Source organism: Coffea eugenioides, chromosome 8 (assembly GCF_003713205.1).
Source record: "Coffea eugenioides isolate CCC68of chromosome 8, Ceug_1.0, whole genome shotgun sequence".
Lineage (NCBI taxonomy): Eukaryota > Viridiplantae > Streptophyta > Magnoliopsida > Gentianales > Rubiaceae > Coffea > Coffea eugenioides.
This window is the reverse complement of record NC_040042.1, coordinates 47493562-47512510: the sequence shown is the minus strand read 5'-3', so window position 1 is coordinate 47512510 and position 18949 is coordinate 47493562. Positions and strand designations below refer to the sequence as shown.

The 18949-nt window shown below is 36.5% G+C and overlaps 1 protein-coding gene across 3 annotated transcripts in view; it reads right to left on the bottom strand.

Annotated features, from left to right (window-relative positions):
- Positions 1-18648, bottom strand: part of LOC113779307 (HEAT repeat-containing protein 6) — a 28020-nt gene extending 9372 nt beyond the window's left edge. For 2 of the 3 annotated variants that reach the window (XM_027324858.1, XM_027324860.1), the window contains exons 1-21: positions 18290-18648; positions 18085-18192; positions 15190-15365; positions 14764-15013; positions 14595-14662; positions 14450-14519; positions 13977-14336; positions 12777-12856; positions 12636-12687; positions 12363-12516; positions 12109-12196; positions 10657-10759; positions 8978-9068; positions 7468-7565; positions 4536-4715; positions 1735-1986; positions 689-784; positions 495-589; positions 357-420; positions 172-262; positions 9-82 (exon numbers count right to left, since the gene is read on the bottom strand). In XM_027324858.1, the coding sequence (XP_027180659.1) occupies positions 9-82; positions 172-262; positions 357-420; positions 495-589; positions 689-784; positions 1735-1986; positions 4536-4715; positions 7468-7565; positions 8978-9068; positions 10657-10759; positions 12109-12196; positions 12363-12516; positions 12636-12687; positions 12777-12856; positions 13977-14336; positions 14450-14519; positions 14595-14662; positions 14764-15013; positions 15190-15365; positions 18085-18192; positions 18290-18508 (2769 nt within the window). In that variant the 5' untranslated portion in view covers positions 18509-18648. The remainder of the gene's footprint in view (positions 1-8; positions 83-171; positions 263-356; positions 421-494; positions 590-688; positions 785-1734; positions 1987-4535; positions 4716-7467; positions 7566-8977; positions 9069-10656; positions 10760-12108; positions 12197-12362; positions 12517-12635; positions 12688-12776; positions 12857-13976; positions 14337-14449; positions 14520-14594; positions 14663-14763; positions 15014-15189; positions 15366-18084; positions 18193-18289) is intronic. The other variant, XM_027324859.1, reaches the window with a different exon arrangement.
- Positions 18649-18949: the final 301 nt, after the last annotated feature.

The following is an 18949-nucleotide window of genomic DNA, read 5'->3' as shown; positions in this document are numbered from 1 at the left end:
ATGTTCACCTTGTCATTGTCTTTCGATAGATGCAAAGCACTATTAATAAGGATAGAAATCAATTCAGAGCTCCCCTTTGAATCTAACACATCAAAAAAAGATATGATTAGTAGTGAAGAAAATTCTCAAGATACAGATTTCAAGACCTCTAGATGGAGCCATTGACCACACCTCCTGAACCACTTGTAAAACTAGGCAAATCAACACAGTGGCGGAGAGAATCACATATGTTTGCTAAAGCCCATGAGGCTGTAATGCGCACCTGAAAATTATAAAACAAAAAAGCCTACTTAAAAACAAACCTATATCGTTAACTTGCAGGGATGAATTGAGCTATTTACGATTGAAATACTTACTGAGACAAGCGAATCATTCGTGTTATGCACCACAGCATAGACAAGCTTGTCAAGGATCTCTTCACTGTATAGAGGAAATTACTCAAAGCGTTCTCCACCAATTTATCTATTCATCAACAATTATCGAAAAAATACTACCTCTGGATTACTTGCGGAAAACAAGCAATAACACCAATGGCACGACAAGCAGCCGACCTTACTGAAGGAACCTCATCACTCAGGGCAGCATCTACCTGCAACAATTTCAGTAGCATATAATGTCTGATTGATGAAAAGGTAAGTAAGACTTTTGATCAGGTATTAGTGCACCATTGAGGTTGTCCTGAACTTACAGAAGAACTAAGAATAAAGTCCTGTTCAGCTTGGTGAAGTGACATGAAAACAGGTGAAGTCAATCCAGCAAAACAAGTTACTGATGCAGCCCTTACCTTAAAAGAATCAGAAAATTGTTAAAATTAAAAAAAAAATGTAAAACAGAAACCGCAACGAATACTTTTTCATAGGCAAGTATGTGGGGGGTATTTATTTTTTACCTACATACACATACATACCTAAGTATCCATACAATAAAAATCTAGGAAAGATTACCAAATAAATCCACCACAAAAATACCAATACTGAAAAGTGTCAGAAATTGTTATTGCCATGAGTAGACAATGGTCACAGTAATGGAATAAATTCACTGATTGAACAACAAAAGCTAAGTATCAAGGAACTGCTGAAGCTATATAACAATTCAATTTGACAGAGGGAAACATGCAAACATCATTTTTTCATGGTTTGCAACCTTTAATATATAAAAATGCCCCTTTATCGAAAGTAGACATTATTTGGGAGGACAAGAAAAGGAAGACATTTAAATTGGGACTGCGAGTACAATGTGCAGGTGTGTCAGGATTACATTGAGGTACTTGTGCAAAAACTCGCCATGGTCAAGGTGGTAGTGATTTTGATAGATAAATGAGAAAGTTGTTGCACAAATGTGGTGAAAAGTAAAGGTGGTAATAGGCAGCCGTAAGGCTATTGCTGGAATTGGATGAATAATGTTCCATAGAAGTCAATAGCTTCAAAAGACCTCGGAAATTTTCACACAGTTGAGTTCACAATGATGAAATATGACCAAAAAAATGGTACGTAGTAGGACCTAAAATTGACCAATGGAAAGCTAATGCTATGTAAGCAAGCAATTAGGAAAAATATGACAACTGTTAAAGAAAGGCCAACCAAAAGAGATACTGTGATGATATTCAGTGAGAGTAATTCTCATGGAAGTAACATAAAGAGTCAAGCACAGAGGTTACTCATCCGTAGAACTCGCGAGGACACAAAAATACATTAGCAATAAGATGAGTAAGAAGAATGTTCTTGCTTAACCAACCACAGCAGAAGAATGTCTAAGAATAAGAGGCATATGCTTGGCTATTGCTTCAGACCACTGCTCACACCCCCGAGGGAATAAATTAACTTCATAAGTAGGGGAAGCCGGGCTCTCAGATCCATAAAATGGAGCAGATGAAATTGTCTTTATTTTCATATAATCAGATGTAAATGGGTCATCAAGAAGTCTATCATCTGAAAGATCCTCAGTGCCTTTAAATCCAGAAATTGCACGAAGGCATTCATCAAAAACCTGTTAAAAAAGTCCATGTCAAAAGCCTTAGATGCCTATTATTAGACTTTAAACTAAGATAGATGGCTTTATCAAAACAAAAACCATGTCCGTCCAAACTCATAAATACTCATAAAATGAGCCAAAGAATGCAAAAGCCCTAATCTCTTGCATAGCATCCTGTCAACCAATATCTGACAAAGTGCCAGGTAAATTCTGAAGAAGAGAACAGATTCTAAAGAAGCAACACAAAGGAGAAACATGTTTATATGGAGCAAATGTCAAGCCCTCATCTCTTTTTCCAAAGCAGCCCACCAACTGACATCAGACAAATCGTCAGGCGAACTCTCGTTATGCATGCCAGCACAAACATAGAGAGAATATACAATAGAATATGTAGGGCAACCAAAATGTGGTAAAAGAGAAAAGATGTATCAAAATTGGACTCAGATACAACTTAGAAAAGTTAAAGGTACATGAAAATGAAATCAGAAATGTGAAGGGTTCTAGTCTTAGAAGAAAGCAGGATAGAGAAAAACAGGGGGAAAAAGGAAAAAAATCTTAAGAATTACATGTATAAGAACTTTCCTCTAAATTAGTCATCATTCAACCACTATCCTCAATCTTTGCATCTGAACTCAACATGCTAGCAGTAAACAGAGAACTAAAGAAATCGCTTTCCATAACAATTAAAAGAAGAAAACAGTTGTTGCCAGATCAAGTGCAAGTATTGTGCCATTTGGCTCATATATCATGTTCCACTAGCTTCTCCAACATCACTACCATCCAAATTCCACATTTAATATTTAGCACAATGTACAACTCTTATCCACCAAATGCCACCTTGCAAACAGTGTTGATACTATTTCACCTGAAAGATAATTGCAAACATTCATAACTTTCCCATAATACCCATTTTCTTTCTGAAAGAAAGGAACACACTTTCTTGCTGCAGAAGCTAGTTCCTATAATTAAATTGTCCTTGATGTTTCTTTAGGTTCGTTGATAAGTAACTTGACATCTTAGAATATGTAAAGGTAGAGAGTCACTATGTGGTGTAAACACACAGTGTCACTTTCTAAAGCTCCTAATCTACCCTTAACAACAAGGGCAAATTCGTCCAAATCCATTCCAAACAAAAACCAAAGAATGCAAAAGCCCTAATCTCTTGCATAGCATCCTGTCAACCAATATCTGACAAAGTGCCAGGTAAATTCTGAAGAAGAGAACAGATTCTAAAGAAGCAACACAAAGGAGAAACATGTTTATATGGAGCAAATGTCAAGCCCTCATCTCTTTTTCCAAAGCAGCCCACCAACTGACATCAGACAAATCGTCAGGCGAACTCTCGTTATGCATGCCAGCACAAACATAGAGAGAATATACAATAGAATATGTAGGGCAACCAAAATGTGGTAAAAGAGAAAAGATGTATCAAAATTGGACTCAGATACAACTTAGAAAAGTTAAAGGTACATGAAAATGAAATCAGAAATGTGAAGGGTTCTAGTCTTAGAAGAAAGCAGGATAGAGAAAAACAGGGGGAAAAAGGAAAAAAATCTTAAGAATTACATGTATAAGAACTTTCCTCTAAATTAGTCATCATTCAACCACTATCCTCAATCTTTGCATCTGAACTCAACATGCTAGCAGTAAACAGAGAACTAAAGAAATCGCTTTCCATAACAATTAAAAGAAGAAAACAGTTGTTGCCAGATCAAGTGCAAGTATTGTGCCATTTGGCTCATATATCATGTTCCACTAGCTTCTCCAACATCACTACCATCCAAATTCCACATTTAATATTTAGCACAATGTACAACTCTTATCCACCAAATGCCACCTTGCAAACAGTGTTGATACTATTTCACCTGAAAGATAATTGCAAACATTCATAACTTTCCCATAATACCCATTTTCTTTCTGAAAGAAAGGAACACACTTTCTTGCTGCAGAAGCTAGTTCCTATAATTAAATTGTCCTTGATGTTTCTTTAGGTTCGTTGATAAGTAACTTGACATCTTAGAATATGTAAAGGTAGAGAGTCACTATGTGGTGTAAACACACAGTGTCACTTTCTAAAGCTCCTAATCTACCCTTAACAACAAGGGCAAATTCGTCCAAATCCATTCCAAACACCCCCCCCCCCCCCAAAAAAAAAAATCAGCAGAAAATCCACACACATTAAGAACTTCCTCACACCAACTCCTACATATTCCTCTCAACTTCCATCATCTTTTCATACAATTATCTAGATTAGAAGGGAATCTGACCAATAGAAAACCTTTATAAAGCAAAATAATTTTGATAAATATATTTTTAGTTAACTGCACACACATTAGGGTGTCCCTTCAGCACTAGGAGCATACAGTATCAGTGCGCTTGTGACTCTTCAATAGCAAGGCAGCTATTATTCGTAAGGGATTATCAATTCAATCACAACACCTACATAATTCTCAAGCAAAAAGAAATCACATATGCACATATGCAATTAAATGTTGCCAAAGAAAAGAAACTGGAACAGGAAAAAATTAGACCAGAACACAACAAATAGATTAGGACAATCACACCTTGACTGCAGCTGTAATTACTTTCTCCCAGCTAGGCCCACCAGTGCATCCAGCATTAATCTTCTGCAATCTTGCTTGTACATCGGGGGTATATCTCAAAAATGCATACACAATAGAGGACACCTCTTTCCAACATGAAAACATTGCACTCGGATAATTATGTGCCACAGCTCTAAGGGCCTGGACAAAAATACATAGAGATTAAAATATGCATTTGGATACCAGTATTTACATGTGCATTTCATTCTTGTATACCCAAGAAAAGCTAGTGTTAGAGAGAAGTAGAGGGTTGTTAATTAGTGCAAATTCGCTTGGCTTTCATAGGGTTTTTCAATGAATTTGATTCCCACAAAACAGAATAATATGTCATTGTTTAGGGATAGGATCCACATCATATTTAAAACAAAAAAGTTTAATATGATGTAGTGAATCTCGACCATATCTAAACCGCCAAAAACCTCAACGGCCATTAAACTATTGTCTGTGTTGACTTTTGACCATGAAACTATTTTTCGTCAAAAATCAGTCACTAACCTAACTAATCAATACAACCGTCGCCATTTAGTCAATTTTGGCTCTTAATCTACAAAATGATCAGTATAAGTGTCAAAAAGCAAGGGTATTTTTGTCCACCACTAACTCGACATCTCTCCCCATTATTTCTTTCCTCGACATCCTACACGCTCATACAGTACTAGTACCACTACTCCAATTCATCACCGGGGGATTCTGGATAGAAAAGCTGAAAAAGACGACAACCCGCGCTTTCACATCCATCCATCATTCATCTGTTTGGGGAAGAATCATCCACAACCCAATTTCAGCCATCATCTAAAAACCATAACCATGGATTTCTTCCAAAAGCTCCCCTTTTCTTTCTCTTAAAATAGATTTAGAAACTGTCTTTCGAGCTTTCACTAATGAAAATCCAAGAAAAACAGAGAAAAAAGAAGCAACAGCTGACGGGAAAGGAGCAGCAGCTGTCGCTGCCACTGCCTTTCACTGGAATCAACCATCACCACCACCATGAGTCTTCATCGGAAAAGAATTGTGAAGGTTCTCTCTTCCCTATTTATGTGTTAATATTTGTGAAAATGGTGATTTATTGTTTATTTAGTTTAGTTTCTACCTTCTGTGATTGGGTTCGAATTAGTTTAGCTTTCTGCAAAATTTTGGCCTGGTTATTTCTGATTTTCTTACAAAATATTCAATCTTTTTTATGCCGAAATCTGTTTGATGAAATGCATTTGTAAAATGTTGTGAAAAAGGAGTTTGGGTTCTTTTAATCTGTATGAGCAAAAGGGAGGAAATCCGGCCAGTCCAAAGCTGGTCAAAGCCCACGTGTTCACTGGTGAGCAGACCCAAGCCAGAAATCAAGAGATTTTTTAATCTAATTTTCGTTTTATTTTTGTTGTTTTCCTTCCCTTTTCTTGGTTGTTCCAACGAAATTTATTGTATGTACTATGTTTTGATGATTGGGAGAGAGGAGGCAATGGTCCAGTGTTGCCAGAAGCTGACAAGCTTTGCCGGAGAAGAAGAAGATAACGCAACAATTGTCCTCTGTTCTGTTGGAATGGAGAAGATGTTTCGGTTTTTTGGGAAATTTCTGCTTTAGCCAAGTGGATGGGGAGAGATGTCGAGTTAGTGGTGGACAAACATATCCTTGTGTTTTGACACGTGTTCTAATTATTTTTCTAGATTAAGAGCCAAAATCTACGAAATGGCCACAGTTGTGCTGATTAGTTAGTTTAGTAGCTAATTTGTGATGAAAATTTGTTTGATGATCAAAAGTCGTTGTGGGCAATAGTTTAATGGCCGCTGAGGTTTTTTACCCTATCTAAAATATGTAGAACTCGGGCAAGAAAGCATAAAATCCACAGACAATACTACAGCACGCTATCCCCTATGTATTCTTAAATAGCACTTCCTATCTCAATCAATTGGATGCAGAAAGAAGCTATTACAACTGTAGATATACTTAGATATTGCACAATATGGATGCAATACCATATTGTGCACAAAAGCAGTCAAGGGGGGTATGACACATCATGATCTGGCATGTATAGACCATAGAAAAAAGAAAGACAATGTGACATTTGTAGTGCATAAAGCTTGAAATATTAAGCGCGTTAGCAGAAAACTTCATAACTTATAATGGAATATCCACAAAGTTATTGTTCTCCCTCATTTGCTTAAGCTTCATAAACTAAGATCATCACAGTGACACATTTGGAAGAAATGGTAGGCAACAAATTGCACACAAGATTCTAGGCGGTTTTCACTACTGCTATAAGTACCAGAAACATAATATCTTAATAGTTCTATCAAAACAAGAATATCAGAAATTAGGTGCCTATGCTGTCAAAGAAATTGGCAAAACTAAAACACAGAAAAATAATGCAACCAAAACAAAAAGGAGAATTTAACAACGAAAGAGGCAGGGAAGAAGAGGAGAGAAGAGGACTTTCAAGTTCACAACCATCTACGTACTCAAAGTGTCGCAGATCAGTTATCAATGCAGAAATAAACCAAGATTTGCAACCCCACGCTTAATATCAAAATTAGTTAAGCCAACCAGGTAAAATATTAATTATCATATATCATTCAAAAACCAGGGTGTGTATAGATGAACTTCTATTATCAGACAAAACATAGTTTCTCAATAACTGATCTAAGCGTTAGATTTAGAGGTGTGAATCCTTAAATGTTTGAACAGAATCATAATTCTCTTTAAAGACCATAGAACAAACCAAAGAATTCACACCATAAAACATTCAACATGTGCTACTCGTTCAATGATTGTAACATTATATGCATATCCATCTAAATCAGAAAAAATTCATCATGCACCTGGAACAAAATTATTATTTTCCCACAAAAGTAACTAAAATACAAAGATCAAAGAATTCCTCTGAGAATTATAAAATATTACCTGTAGTGATTCAAAGCTTATAGATGGGCTCCTGAATGGTTCAGAATACGAAAATAATGCATATAACAGTCCAGGCTTCTTTTGCACCTCAAGAAAACCTGAATAACCATTAGAGTAACTTTATCATCTCCAAAGTAAACAATATATGGAAACATATATAGAAATCGATTCAGGCTTCAGATGCGATTTAATAGGAAACTAGAACCATAGTAAAAATTCCTCCAAAGGAGTACAAATAACTTTTTGTCCATGACAAATTAAGTTTTACTTTTGATTTTCCTGTTCCTCAAGATTTTATTAACTTGTTCCTTTTTCGATTTCTTGGAGTTTTCATTCAAAAGGTACCTTATCTCCATTATCTTGGTTGTTCCTTAACCACTGAAACAGGCTAAGATATCAACACATCTTTATCAACCAAAAGAAACCAAATAACCCATCAAAGCCTTAACCACAGAATCAGTGACTAAGTTCTTTGATAAGTTCATTCACGGTCACAAGGCACCCCTGAAGTTCTAATACAAGGACAAAAGGTGGCTCAGACTATCATACCAGAGCATAACAAGCCATATATCTCTGTAGTTTCCAGTTTTCTCAGCATAAATTCAATGAAAGTAGTGGATTTAAAGGGAAATAATGGGGTGCAATATGCATAAAAGGTTCTGGGTCTCAAAATTTCAAATAAAAAGGATTGAGGAGCTGTTCATGGGGCCGAAGAGCTTCAATGTGTACAGGCTTGAGGAGAAAGAGCTATGTAAGTTGCCCAGAGAAGCAATGGGGAGTGTTAAAATCACCCATCCGGTAACATAAGCATCACAACCAAGGTTAGAATTCTGTCCCAAATTTGACATAGACATAAATGCTTGAGAAATTCTCAATATCTCCAAGCTAAATAGACAAAAAAACAACTTAAGAACTTGAACAGACTTAAAAAACCTATATGCAGTAATTCAGAAGTTGTAAAAACACCATAAATAAAATAAATAAACAGCTGACTGAAACTGAAAAAAAAAAAAAAAAAAGCTGAAAAGCATGTAATTTATAGTAGGTCCAAAATATCTTATGCCAGCTCAGTAAGGGCTCACTTAAGTCCTACAGATCCAAATTAACACTTGATTTTCTAAGCTGATGTTCCCCATTCTCGCTCATTTCCCAGTTCCAATGGTTGCCATACTTAGAAAATATTCCACCAAAAACACTTAAAAGAGTATATACAACTTTAAGATCTGAAATTAAGATAAATTTTTATCATAAGATTGTTAAAATATCCTAAAAGGGAGATAGTACACCATGATTTGGATACTTGCTTATGTGTTTTACTTGTTTGTTTTTTCTTTTATCAAAATATGCTAAACTCAGATGAGGTGGATGGGGGTTGAGACTTGAGGAAAATGGGCATGTTGCAAAGTAAAATTAGCGCTGCGTGAATGCTCTGTCATGCTTACACAAATAACATAACCCTATAAAATCATTAACATAAAAAGCAAAGCAAGAACTTATTAAAGCAGCTTACCTCTTCCAACTTCCTCTAAAAGCATATGTTTGACTTGAACTGAGGGGGGTGAGACAGACAAAGCTACCGTTAAGCAATCAAAAGCTGCAGCCTACAAATGAAGAATGGCAGCGAGCATAATTTACCTTGTGTAATTTGGCATGTGTGTCAATGTACAGGAGGAAGACGTGTAGGACAGAAGTTACAACTCATAAAGAATGTGTCTAGAAAACTATGCAAGCCCGATTATCTTCCTTAATCTATAGCAGTCAGCAAAAAGCAACATCTCTCCACTGCAAAATGCAACATGTCTCCTCTGTGAAAATCTCGACAGTATGGATACAATTGATAGTAGTTAATTCAACAATTAACTACTTGCCGAACATCTTTGTATTTTTTTTTAATCGTTTTTTGATAATTTAATGAAGGTTCTGTAACACCCCTACATTCCACACCAGTTAGATTGAGAGATTTGATTGATTAACGATATCCAAGGCAGTGGAATACTAATAACTTGGCTTAAGCATTTTCATCAAGTGATTTAGGTCCAAAAGTTATTGGTTCAGCCTCTTTCTCATGGGTACTATGGTTTCAAATTAAGGAAAATCGAAATTCGAATTAAAAAGATTAAATAAATATATTCTGTCCTTTCATCAAACATGATCCCTATAGATCTTGGAATGGAAAAGCTTGAAAACAAAATGTGCAGGTTTATTTGCTCAGATTAAAAACATAAGAAAAATGAGCTCTAGAACTTATCTTTGATGTAAGAGGCCATCATGCATTAATAAGTAATACTAACTAAACAAATATTTATGTAGCCTCCCAATGCCCCTGATGCTATCTCGCCTAGATTTTCATATAGTAGCATTGAGGAAGTAAAAGCAGTAACCCTAAGCATACGCTATATGCCAAATATACAGAATAACCTTCTATGCAGCTACTTATACAAGCCTGTTGTAAAGATCTTGGAACCAGAAATGTTTTCTGATAGCCCAAAATCATTTACAGCTGCAGAGAAGACTAGGTAACAAACATCTCGAGAAGATATTCAAAATTAACACAAGCTAGTTACAGCCACATGCCACAAAAAAGGACTGGCATTACATGTTACGTAAAGTTCCAATATCTGACACGTGCCCTTAAATATCTACAACTTGAACAACTTGAAAAGCTAGAAAAGTAAGAAGTTATCAGCAAGTTGGACAAGGTCTTCCACCAAAAGACTTTGTCATGGAATGGCCAATAGCCTGTAGCCTAAGGTAATAAATTTACTTAAACCATCTAAAGTCCATCAACATTTTGTGCTGAATACATGTTGCACAAGACCAATAGATAGGTTAACATATTTTCAAGATAGTAGCTAGATTATTCAATTGGCAAACACGAGCCGACTCCCTTGCATCATATAAGTTAGTGGAAAAGCATCTCAATCACCATTAACCAAACTTTCAAATACGCATCCGTCTTGTAAGTGGCATGATATGGAGTTAGCAACTTCAACCCACACATCACACAAAAGCATGCCCTTCAGAATCCCCAGTCAGTAAGAGATATGATTGAAAACCTAACAAATCAAAATACTATAAGAACAAAAAAAATGGTTATAGGATTTTAATAAGCTTCTACCTCCCAGTAAGAGCAATTCAGGAAATCTATAACTGTTTTGATAATTATGTATGTGGCACTATAACACTCACCAGTAGGCTTGTCTGGTCAATTCGAACTAAGAAGCCATCTTCGACCCTTTCTCGAACCGAAGAGATAACTGTCAGCAGCAACCCTGGGGGCATTCTTGAATATCTGTAACATACAAATTAATTGAACATCTATAAATTAGTTGCTAAAAATCAAGTATTCATGCAAAAGAATCTTTTCTGTAGAGTGATCTAACCGGTACTAGATGTAAACAGAGATACACTTATAATTTGGAAGGCTGTATTCCATGTACAAATTCTGTTTACACAGTATTTGCAAAAAATATAGTTGCATCCCTCAATAGATACACTAGATTTGGTTATATGATTCTAGCTTCTAATTTTCACCATATATTCAACAATCAAATCTGAGTCAATCTGTGCATCAGATCTAAAATCACCTTAATGAACCATAAACCAAATAAAAAACAAATACTCTGCTAAAAAAGAAAGAACACGGGGAACACAGACACACAGACCACATATATTCCATGCAAGATGTATAAACTTGAGTGCAAAGTAAAGAAAATAAGAAATAATTAGCAGAACGGCTGGCACAAATCACACAGAAGACAGATAATTACACAATGAGAAACAAACAGCACTAGGCATGCAGAAAAAATCACCAGCAAGCACTTTGGACAGTCATTATTACTTGTACAAAAAATGACTGGAGACAGAACACATGTATATTCTACACATAGTGAAAACAGCCACATAAGGAAACATCGCACACAAATCATCAAACAAACAAGAACAGATACGCAGTTGGATGCTAGTTGGTGGTGAGTGGCTGTTTGGTAGGGAGATAGAGGGGAAAGATATGGGCCTAGGTATGGTGGGCAGAGAAATAGAAAGATGCAGTTGAATGGGTCTGCTTTGGAGTTGGAGCAAAGAAGAGAGGGAAGGACGAATTAGGAATAGGGTGATGAGATGCATGAGGGCATGGGGAAAATCTTTTTTTTTCTTCTTGGGGACGCGCCACCCAGGGGGGGGGAGGGGGAGGAGGAAGTAGAAAGGATAGGAGTGGATGGCATTTGGTGGGTGAAGTACAGCTGCAGGCAGTAAGGAGAGTATATAACAGGGTTAGGTAGTTTTCATTTTCCTCCCGAAGACTTGCTCAACACATTAGCTAAATTAGGTAATTTTCATCTTCCTTCCAACATAATCTTCAACAAATAGCTGACAAGGGTTCTAAATGTGGCTTTCCAAAGTTCAGGGGTCTGCGGTAGTTCAGCTAAAGGACAAGGTAGCTGAAGTCAAAGAATAATTAAATTTTTCAAGTAGGCTCCTACATGATTCATTTTTCTTGCCACGACAACAATAAACCATCAAAGAAAGCATGCCAAGGGCATGTTATCAAGAATGACAATAAACAGCAGTTAAACCAAAATAAAGTAGTTGTAGAGCAATTTACAGCAATGACAAGAATCGACAAGAGCAAAGGACTCTTACGGAGTAGATGATATCAAAGGTGTCAGAATTTTGAACAGGGACGCCAGTAATCCCCCATGCTTTTCATGTTTCACTAAGTACAGAGTGCCTATCAATGGAAATCAAAGATTCAGAATTAACACAGCCTTCATGTAGGGTTCAGACAACAAAGCATTAACAATGGACAAAAAAGTGCCAAGGATATTTTAAGGGAACACGGTTGTCAGATAGAAAATCCAGCAACCAAAAATACATTACATATCCATTATCCCAACCTGAATGAAGCTGCATTAAGATCTGACCAAGGGAGCTGGAAAGCGCTGTAAATGATCCACGCTTTGTGGTATCTTTAAATTCTGCAACCTGTAGGAAAACCGATGCAGGTCCATCAAGCATCGCAGTAATAGTAGAGGCAGACGCAAGCCGTGCCTGGGCATCAAAGCATATTTCAGTCACAAAATTTTCCAATACAAGGGAGAGCATCTTATCTGCAATCACAGGGCAATCCTACTAGATTCATGCAAAATATATCAGAGGGAGCTATCTACCTTTATGTAAGGATCAAACAGCAGGCAACTGATCAAAGTTGCTTCATGCTTCCTATCAATGATCAATAAAACATAAACGGGCATAAGAGAATTTGAGAAACATAGACAAAAAGCATTAACTCATTAGCACAGTGGTCTAACCTTGGCTGTAGAACATCACTTTGGGGCAAAAGCATTGTCCATTGGGTAGCAAATGATTTAGGATCAGCTCTACAAAGATCCTTCCAATCAAATTCAGTAACAAACCGTGTCAGGACTAATATATTGTAAAATTGCTTAAATACTCATCTCAAAAACACTGCCCAAAATTCAACAGCTAACAAGCATGATATCTTCATAGTATAGCAGTCAATAATTGCCTGACAAGCAGGGAGGAGCCAAATTCAAGTGCCCCCTTCAACTTTAAAAGTTCCAAATGATCCCTTCCAATCAAATTCAGTAACAAACCGTGTCAGGACTAATATATTGTAAAATTGCTTAAATACTCATCTCAAAAACACTGCCCAAAATTCAACAGCTAACAAGCATGATATCTTCATAGTATAGCAGTCAATAATTGCCTGACAATTATGTGAATTTGGAAGCTTCATTTAGGCAATTCTCTTTTGCTCTTGGTTAGTACATAAGGGTAATATTAAGGAATTTCAAGAAACCTTCCTTTTCAAGGTCATTCCTTCAGACATCTCTATTTTAACTCGAGTCCAATGTATGTATCCACTTCAAAATTCTCAAGGGAGTTACATATTATCCGGATGATAACCTTATTCATCAGTAATGCAGAAGAGTAAACATGATAAAGTTTGAAGAAAAAAAAGGATGAGGAATTAGACGAGGATAAATGACCTAGATTTAGAGATAAAACAGAGTTCTGGTGTTAACATTGGATGTGCTGGGGACTAGTGGGGGTTATACAATAGGGTTTTTTGATCCATTTTGTTTGTCTTTAGGAGGGAGGAGATAGATAGGCCTAAAGGGAATTAGAGATGAAAACTCTTTTTTATTCGTTCTTGAGTTAGTGAATGGATGTCTCTGTGAAAGTCCTCTACTCTAATGGCTTGTTCTCTTCCCCTGCAAATGGTGATACAACTTCAGCAAGCTTTAACTTTGATCCGATAATATGTTATTGGGTGAACCATACATCAGATATGTTATTGACCTACCATCTACTGAATCTTGAATTGCACTTGATTTCACACATCTTGTAGTAATTTACAGTTAATCCTGCTGAGATTCAAAATCAATTTTTAAGATTTGAAAACCATAGTTTTCCAACCAACGTGCAACAACTCCTGGAGCATGGGAGACAATTCAACTATGAGAGATGTAAAAAAGTGAATAGACCTGTAAGCAAATAATGGCAGCTAGTCTTGTCTTGTCACAACGAACAATGCTAAGATCCCGTGCTGATCCATCACCATCACTGTAATCTGAATCAGAGGATACATGATATCCTGTTGAAGATTCAAGTCCTGCAGAAGAAAGAGATTCCTCATCTTTCCGCTGCAAATTCTTCAATTCCCTCTTCCTCAAGTGTGGTGGTCTATAAGGGACAGAGCCTGATTTACTTAATTCTGCCATTTCTAGGTTTTTTGAGGAAGAAATAAGTTCCTTCCCTTGACCAGCCTCTGGTGATACAAAACGGTTTCTATTGGCAACACCATAGCTTAAAAACAACCTCAATGCTGCTACAAAACCAGCCACCTGCCAAAAGTTTTACCACCTACGAACTAAGCAATATAGCATGAGATGTACATAACATGTAGGAAGACATTAAAATTTTCACCTCATGAACTAAACCTAAATCATATCCTTACATGGGCTGACAGAGATCCTTTAGAATCTACAAGAACCATGTGTAAGCAATGCAGAACTGAGTTGTAAAACCTGCAAAGTACAGGAACCAGTGTTTTACTGATTACAGATTCATGAAGCAGTTATGGGAGGGGTAGAAATTCATACGTGGCCATCACACTGTCTTCTGCAAGAGGGCCATTAGAAGCTAAGAAATCCATCACGTGTCTAAGAACCTAAAAAGTACAGAAAAAGACTGCTTACACTTTAATGTAGCCATTGCATCTATCACTAATTTTAATCTAAGAATTTTCAAAACTGTAACTAGAACATGCACCTTAATTGTTGATTCCCAAATGTCAATATGTAATGACTTGCCAACCTTCAAGTATACTTCACCAATTATGGAGAAAGCAGTATTCTGGACTTCCCAAACACATTGATTTTTAGATACTTTCCTGTTGCCACTTGAGCAAGATGAGTAAAGTGACTCCATTTGAAAGCAAGCAATAACAACGTGAAGGAACTCTAGCAGTTCTTTATTTCCTGATGACAAGTTTGTTCTCTGACAAACACCAAAAAGTAACCTGAGAAAAATATGAAAGCCGTGCAAGCCTCAACATCTTGTAATAAGTGAACCTAGTTTTCGCATATTAGGTACAACAGAAAGATCTGTATAATGCCAAAGATGCTTAACCAGGAACAAAAAAGTAATGATCAGAAACCGAATCAACATTAGCAGAGAACTTAAGAGTTCATGTACCTAGAAGACTGTAGACAGTGTTTTATTGCGCTGATGACAGAAGCATTTTCTATAAAAGCAGCATTCATTTTAGCTTTTCCAAGAAAAGCCTTCACTACTCTCCTGAAGCAGTCAAGTGATAAAACCCAAGATGCTGCATCCAATTTGAAAGAAACACGAGAGATGGTGCCATGTATCTGATAAACAGTGATATAGAAAATTAAACAAACATCAGAAGATGACTATAAATGTGCTTATAGCATTTTGAGTAGAACTTTGTATGCAGTGAAATTAACCAACAGAACTAAAACATAATCAGAGGAGGTATACAAATCAATTAAACCTGTCTGAATTGCAGAAGCAAGGAGAGGGTAGTGAAGGACAAATCTAAATCCTTATACAAATGTTTAACTTACCACCTCTGACTTCCTTCACATATAATCTATTAAAAATTATACAAGTTCTAGGAAACATAAATAATGCATCTTCCCACACTAAGGAACTGCCCATCCAGAGACATACAAGAGAAAAAGGAAACTCATTCCAGATTTAATTAACTCCACTCTATCACCTTTAACTACACAGATAATAATAATATTAAGTCAAGCCAAGCTGAATTATCTGTAACATCCCTATAAAACTCAAGAACTTAAAATCTTTAGTAGGGAAAGTGTTTGGTACATACATCAAAGATAAATCTTTCAATTTTCTTGTACTCCTAATTCCCTCTGGATAACAAAAGAGAATAATTATCTGCTCTACAAACAAGTGTATGCAGGAACCAAGCTCAGATCGTCCGAAGTCTGGAGTATTTGCTAAGAGATGAAACTGAAAATTCATGACACAAGTTATCCTGACACAATGGTTCCAAGTTCAAATCCCTGCATATGCTGATAAAGGCAACCAATTGACAGGGAGGAATCATATGCTCAGCTTTAGACAGGATAGATCAGGCAAAAAGTTGACTCTTTTGCTCCTTCAATATGAAAATAACCTTGATTCCTGAATTTTCCAAATTATTTTGCACATTTTCCATTGCACCTGGCATCAATGCAGTGTCCTGCTCCTATCTCCACTATTCATTTCTTCACCATCTTTCCTTAATAACTAAAAGCACATTTTGCAATTGAAAGAGCAAATTTCAGGCTTGTCAACGTGCTAAAGTGCATTGAAAATTGCAGCATATTCAAATTTTTTGCCAAGAAAGTAGGATTCTTCAACAGCAGATAATAAGTTGTGCTAAGGTAAAGAGTGGCAACGGTATCAAATATATACTGATTCTCATTTGGACTTACCAGCAAACCACTGGGGCCTCGAAAATGGATTTACAGGAATAAACTAACAAACTAAAAAAAAGGCGACCAAAGAATAAATTTTTTATAATACTCTATAAAATCAATTTTTCACATGTGCACTGCTTTTGAGAGAGAGAGAAAGAGAATAAACTGTTGTCCTCGATTCAATCCAGTTTGTTGCCTAATTCAACATCGTGTTGTTCTGCTTTACACTAAACATGTTTGCTTTTAAAACTTCAGATGCCAATGTGCAGACATGAAGGATAATTTTATTATAATCTGCTAAACTAGAGACTTTAAATGCAATATTCTTAATCTATTGCTGATCAAAGTGACATACAAAAAGGGGGAAATGCATTTATTTGTACTTGGGGAGGCAGCAGTCAAGTTATAATTAGCTTAACTATGCTTCTTTTCACATATGGACTTAGTAGTTGCATACTTTTATGCCCTCGGTCACAAGCTGCAGCTTTAGCTAAATTTATGCTATCCCCTAACATAGCATATGCGACATTCTCAATCATCCACCGACTTCAACTAATCTTTCTAGCAAATGTCTAACTGCAAAGTTACACTTGGGGGTTCACGTGAAACATTTGCAACAATATTTGCTTCTATTCCAGCAGATAGAAAAGTAGGAGTTGAACACCCTTAAGAAAGGCTGAAAAAGTTTTAGAAACTTCCCATCCTGGATATAATAAATCAAGAAGTAGCCTGAGATTTGTAATGGACATTAACTACAAGTGCATAATTACATGATTCTTGGAAAATGCAATGTTGTGTGCTGGAGTTAATTTGGATGCGCAATTATGACCATATAGTTAGATCAGACAAGTACACATCTGTCACCATTGGATTCCTCCCGATCCTTTTCCCAATCCATTACATGAAAAGCCCTAAAATATTTGCAAAAGATGTTATGAAAATACTTTTTCACTAAGTCTCACTATAAACACCAAAAGAAGCATGTTAAAGACCAAACTAACCACTGAAAAGGGCAAGGTTGAATCTTGAGAAATGAACGTTTTAAAATATCAGGAAGCCCAGTTTGCTTCACTTTATCCAATGTACGCCTATCCAATTGTATGTCAGAGTTCAACTGTTGTCAACTGATATACTAGAGACAGTTTACTGTTCTTTCAAATGATGGGTTCTTTAACTAATCGAGGTAGGTGAAATCTACAAGATGAATGGCAAAATGCATAGCAAAAAAGAAGAATAGCAAGAATGCTTTTGTACATCTGCACAGATGGTTGTGAATAAAGTCATCACCTTTCACACTCTTTCTTTCTTCTTTTTTTTTTTTTTCCTTTTTTCAATTTTTGGGATTGGGCCTTGGGAAGCAAGATGGGCAGGGGTAAGTACATTAATCTCTTTTTAGTATGGACGTTCGTGTAATCACGTCAAATTTCAGATCGATATTTCCCTCCAATGTGAACACGCTAGCTGCCATGTATCTTCCTGTGTTCACTTAAAATGAAGCAAATAGACTAGGTTCGAGATATTTGAATTTGTAATTTCAGCAAGCACACGCATAAGATGCAACTTGACGTAAAAAGAAGTCCAAGTTCTCAAAATTATCAGGCTCTTTATAACGTGTTGTAATATTGCTACTACTCACAAAATTGGATAATTGAATGAAGGATTGAGTGACATCGTCAAAATCTGCAGCAGCATCATCAGAAATATTCCGAGCCAATTCCATCAAAAGCATAATATCCGCTCCAACCTAAAACCGACCACAACAAAATTGAATCTCTCGAGATTTGACGGAATCAAAACAAGAGCAAGAGAGAAGTATTATGGAAATTGAAGTAATGCTTTACCTCGTCAGGGGGCAGGAGGGAAGCAACATGAATTAAATTATCGGCTTGGGAGAAAATGAAACGGTTGAGGAGTTGAAGGATGGTTTGGATATGAGATTGTCGGAGGGAAGGTAGGGACTGGGTTTCGTCCCTCAGGGATAGAAATGCCGTTCTCCATGACCCAGTAATTGGTGAAGAAGAACAAGAAGCAGATAGAGAAGTTGCTGCTGCCAATTCCATGTAGGAGTACCCTCCCTCTTCTAATGTTGCATAATCACCTCATTCCGAGGATTGCACGCTGAGCAGTTATTCAAGTGAAGGGAAGGTTACAGGCGATTGAGCTGGCAGTTGAATTATTTTGAGCAATTAATTCCTGAAGTTTTTTTACACCAAAAAAAAAGGGGTCATGAAGTTGATGGAAGCTTTTTTCTTTCATTTTCGGATTTAGGGTTTAGGCTTTAGGCTTTTGGATCCGTGGTTTTATAACTTGGAGCAAAAATGTTTTTTTGAATTGTAAAGCAGCAAAATTTAGAAAACAAAACTAGAGGTGTCAAAATGGGTTATTTGAACGGGCTTTGATTGAGTAAAATGAGTAATTGGTAGAAGTGAGTCAACTCATTTATACTCAAAATAAATTGATTAACCAAATTATCCATTTATTTTAAATTTTTGTAAATTTAT